The sequence below is a fragment of the Castanea sativa genome, chromosome 6 (genome assembly GCF_040712315.1).
Source record: "Castanea sativa cultivar Marrone di Chiusa Pesio chromosome 6, ASM4071231v1".
NCBI lineage: Eukaryota > Viridiplantae > Streptophyta > Magnoliopsida > Fagales > Fagaceae > Castanea > Castanea sativa.
This window is the reverse complement of record NC_134018.1, coordinates 34,463,848-34,468,434: the sequence shown is the minus strand read 5'-3', so window position 1 is coordinate 34,468,434 and position 4,587 is coordinate 34,463,848. Positions and strand designations below refer to the sequence as shown.

The 4,587-nt window shown below is 32.6% G+C and overlaps 1 protein-coding gene across 1 annotated transcript; it reads right to left on the bottom strand.

Moving 5' to 3' along the window:
* Positions 1-1,490: 1,490 nt before the first annotated feature.
* On the bottom strand, positions 1,491-3,048 carry LOC142638949 (transcription factor MYB14-like). The gene is made up of 3 exons (XM_075813025.1): positions 2,847-3,048; positions 2,236-2,365; positions 1,491-2,069 (listed from the first exon to the last, which is right to left on the bottom strand). Exons 1-3 carry the CDS (start codon positions 2,977-2,979, stop codon positions 1,562-1,564), a joined length of 771 nt encoding a protein of 256 aa, XP_075669140.1. The 5' UTR covers positions 2,980-3,048; the 3' UTR covers positions 1,491-1,561.
* Between the last annotated feature and the right edge of the window lie 1,539 nt (positions 3,049-4,587).

The following is a 4,587-nucleotide window of genomic DNA, read 5'->3' as shown; positions in this document are numbered from 1 at the left end:
TGGGGATTGAACCACATACCTCTTATTCAACTATTAAAGACTTTATCAGTTGAGCTAGCTGGAATTCACACCTTAGAATTACTTTATTTGAACTGTAAGTAAATTTTTAATAAGCGGAATTAACATTACTTTGCTATTAGTAATGTGCATTTTGGGATTTGCTTTAAAAGAAATTTCACTTTTGTCTCAACTTTTTTTTGCAAATAATCTAAATTCAATTTATTTATTTATTTAAATACTCTATCTTTTTTTTTAACACATTTAACATAAAAATTACCAAAACCATATATTTTGATGAACACTATGTAAATAAGCTACCTGAATAAACAAAAGCCAAACACACAAGTGGCTGTTAGAAAACGTTACATAATTTGGGCTTTCTAATTCTATCCTCCTTTCTTTGTCAAATTATGTTTGGTAGATTTTTTTTTTTTTTTTTTTTTTTTTAAAGATGTTTGGTAGATTAAGTAAACATGACAAGCAAAATCGTCAATATATTGATCATCAATTACATGTTTTAGGTTTTAGATTTAGGTTGGAAAACCATGATAAAAAATTTATTGTTATAGTCATTTAGACCCTGTTTGGCATGTTAGTTTTAACACAATAACTCACATTTTAAACAATATTATACACTTTTTCACCCACACATATATCAAAAACACCCAAACAATATAACTCAAACTTCTCTCATAAACACCCCCTTAGTGTCTATAAGTATTGTCAAGTTTGTTGCGTAGGTACTGAATGTTACTATACAAAACTTAGCTTCTAGACACCTCTTGACATGTACTCAATTGATCAAGAAGCCTAGACCTCGACAAATCGGGATGTTGCTCTACAAACTCGAGATTATTGGTTCGTTATTGCAGCTCATTCATCTTGAGTGATATCACAAGTAAGGTATTCAAGTAAACCCTAATACATGTCCAAAAGACTTTTGGAGCTGCTCTCAAATAAATTTAAAGATTGTTTGCCTCTTGTTCTCAAAAGCCTCCACCAGTGATCATTCAGTAAACAATCCGAACCAATGGTATTGAAGTTGTTGCAATATATACCAGTCATCGCAAGTACCAGATTTGAATATTGAAGTTGTGGACTAAAGGTTCACGTTGCAACATCTTCATAACTGAGGAAGTTCATGGCGGTGTGTTTGGTAAATTTAACTAGTAAGTTTTACCAAACACCTGATATAGTGGATTTGTTTACCTTGGGGTGGATAAGTTAAATATCTTGAGGGTTTTTACTGTGAAATTTCTATTCAATTGGTTTTTCCTTGGTCACTACATCTTTGTGTACTATTTTGATTTGGTTGTGCTAAACTTAATAGATATCCAAAGGCAAATCATAATTGATCTAATTAATAACTTAGCCTTAAATCTAATTAATAACGGTTATAACAGGGGTGTAAAAACCAACAACATCATGGAATTATGCCTATTTTACAACCCCATACATCACTTCGTACTAGTAGTAAGTTGCTGTTGTTAAAAAGGCAAGTAAACAGAAACTATATAATAGATCGACAACTATTACAAAGTTCTCCATGCATACATATGTTTTAAAAACATAAATCAAAGCCCTCATGTTCCTTGTACAATCCATATGGGCACAAGAACTCATCAAATAATGGAGATAAAACTTCAGTGTCCAGTAATGGTGCCTGGAAGTCACTCGGGATGTAGGAATTATCTGCCAAAAATGGCTCTGTCCAGAAATTGTCATTCGTTTCTGCATATGCTTCTAAGGAAGTAACATTATCATCCACGACCATGTTTGTAATAATTGCAACTGCAGTATCTGTGGTGATGGACGAGAATTCACTTGAGGATTGTTGTGGGGATAACATAGAGCTATCAATAATTTCGACAGTTTCTTGATGCAGATGAGAATTATTTGCCCCTTTTAGTCTCTTCTGGCTTTTCTCTCGTGGGAAAACATTGTTTGAGCTAGAGTTTTCTTCTTGTGCGATTGAGTTCTGTTTCAAGCGTTTTTTGAGGTTGGTGTGCCAGTGGTTTTTTATCTCATTATCTGTTCTTCCTGGCAGCTGAGAAGCAATTGTAGACCATCTGCAAGTGACAATGAAGAAGAAATGTGAGACAGTCCACATAATTTTAAAATTTGAGGGAGTACCAAGTAGTTGTACTGACTAGTTACTAGTGATTATAATGTCATCTTTATTATGCCTGATGTTTTGGTAAATTTGTTTACAAATTGAATGTAATTAGAGCGTACCTATTCCCCAAAGATTCATGTAATTTGATGATAGTTTCCTCTTCTTCTTTGCTATAGTTCCCTCTTTTGATATTTGGCCTTAAATAATTCATCCACCGAAGTCTGCAACTCTTCCCACACCTTGATAAACCTGAAAATTTTTTAATTTCGTTAGGAACTATTCCACGATGGAGTTAATATTAACCACCAAGCCGAGTTCATTAATATTGGACGCATTATTTCTGGCTGTAGTTTTTTGTTTGGTACCAAAGACAACACATTGTGGACTAAAAGTGCATAGAGGAGGAGCGAAATTATAGGAGATGAATGCTGGAGGGGAAGAACAAAAAGAGGTCATTGAATTTTGATTGCCAATAGAATTTGAAGAAGAATTCAGACAGAAGAAGACGAATAACAATTATCAGCAACATGAAGAAAACCTTTCTTGACTAATGAGAAGCTTTAAAAGGCGGACGAAGTTGTTATGAAAGCTATAAAGAGATCTGAGATCATGTATATATGATCAAACAAGTCAAGAAATAAAACCATAAGCTATTAATTAAGGAAAACCAAAGTTGAGATTGTTTAATTCCATCATTTTTCATGAACTAAAAGTATACTTCATGTCTTACCAGCAAACTTGGGAAGCTGACGCCAATTCCAGCAGCCATACTTAGTAACATAAGCTATTAGCTTTCTGTCTTCCTCTGGTGTCCATGTACCTTTCTTCATTCCACTTTTATCACAGCAAGGAGTCCTCACCATCTCTAAAATTTTCTCTCTCTCTCTCTCTCTCTGTTTCTTTCCTCTCTTCCCCACTGAATTGGGAATTCGTGGTTCCACTTATTTATACCATGCGTTTGGGACCCAACTCGTGAATCATGCTTGATATAATACATAGGACAAGGGCCCCTCTTTGAAGATGACTACAAAGTTCATTTTCTATGTTGGGTGATTGGATCGTCTACTCGTCTATATGTAGTAAAAAAGGAACCAAGTTTTGGGAGCATAACTGCCATATAATTTCGAGGAAACCAGATGCTAGCTTCCGAAAACACATTACCATGTGATCCACCACGCACCTTTAGGTTTCTCAATATCCACATGGATGTCAGTGAATTATTCCATGTGGATCAACAGGTTTTCCTTAAGTTTCTTTTGGCAATAATAATTGCTTTGGTGTTGAATGAATATGACATTTTTTTTAATAATTAGATAGTTACTTCTAACAATAAGGCGAGGGGGGTTTCAATCTTAAATATTGAAAAAAATATCATAAGCTTAGTTAAACTATAAGGATTTTATCAAATGAATATAACTTTAGACATATTGATTTTTATCGAAGTTTACTTACAAAATTGGTTGTAGTCGATAGCTACAGCTTCATTTTACACTTGTAAAATTTCTAAAAAATCAAATATGAATAGTTATATTATCAATCAAATATTTATAAATTTCAAATTTTTATAATCTAAAATTATGCATAAAAAATAATTTTATAAATTAAATTTAGTAAATAATATCCAATTAGCACAAATTTTGACATGCATGTTAAGGACATAAAGAATATGTAATCTAACCGTTAAATTTTTAAAATATGTATTTATGTTGATATTTTTTAGTGGTAATTTTAGTCATCGGCTACATTCAAGTTTATAACCCAAACTTTGTCCATCATCTTTTATCTTCTAATAATTGCCCAAGATCACATTCACAAAACCCCAAATTTGGCAAGAGAGTAAACAGAAAAAGGACAGCAACACAAACCATAAATTTGGTTCAAGAGTCAACATTTGGTTATACGTCAGAATATGTGAGGTCAAGAATTATGCTCGAAAAAGCAAGCAGGAACAAAATATGTGGCAACTGATATCCATGAAATTACAGTCACACAGGAAAAGGGCCAAGGCCAATTAATAGGATGGTTGATTTATATGCAAATCAGCTTATTGTTTATATCAGTTGGATGCATTATTCTTTCCGCCGTTCAATATCTATTATTCCTTTTATATTAATGATTGAAGACCTTATCATTTCATGAAACTCGCAATTTGAAACATTGGGAGAAATATCAATCATTCAATTTCAGCCATGATAGCTCTTCTATATGATCAAGAAGTACTGGGGGAAAATGTTTGATGTTATATGTACTTTTCCCTTTCCTTACTTTTGCATTTTCACATTAATTTTTCTTAACTTGCACTTTCTCATCTTGAATTATATAGTGCTTTTTAATATTCCCTTGAAACGTTAAATTTGAGCAAGATTAGTTACAATGTTTCCCATTGTTCAAAACTTTCTCATATTCAACCATAATTTTATGTGATATTGTTGCGAGCACATAAATTTTATTTTAGATAATTTGAAACTTAA

Bases quoted from the DNA above. Each gene is read 5' to 3' on its own strand.
- LOC142638949 (XM_075813025.1), bottom strand. From the start codon at position 2,979: ATGGTGAGGACTCCTTGCTGTGATAAAAGTGGAATGAAGAAAGGTACA. The intron at 2,366-2,846 runs GTAAGACATGAA...AAAAATTTTCAG, and splicing joins TCAGCTTCCCAAGTTTGCTG to GTTTATCAAGGTGTGGGAAG. The intron at 2,070-2,235 runs GTACGCTCTAAT...TGTCACTTGCAG, and splicing joins CATGAATCTTTGGGGAATAG to ATGGTCTACAATTGCTTCTC.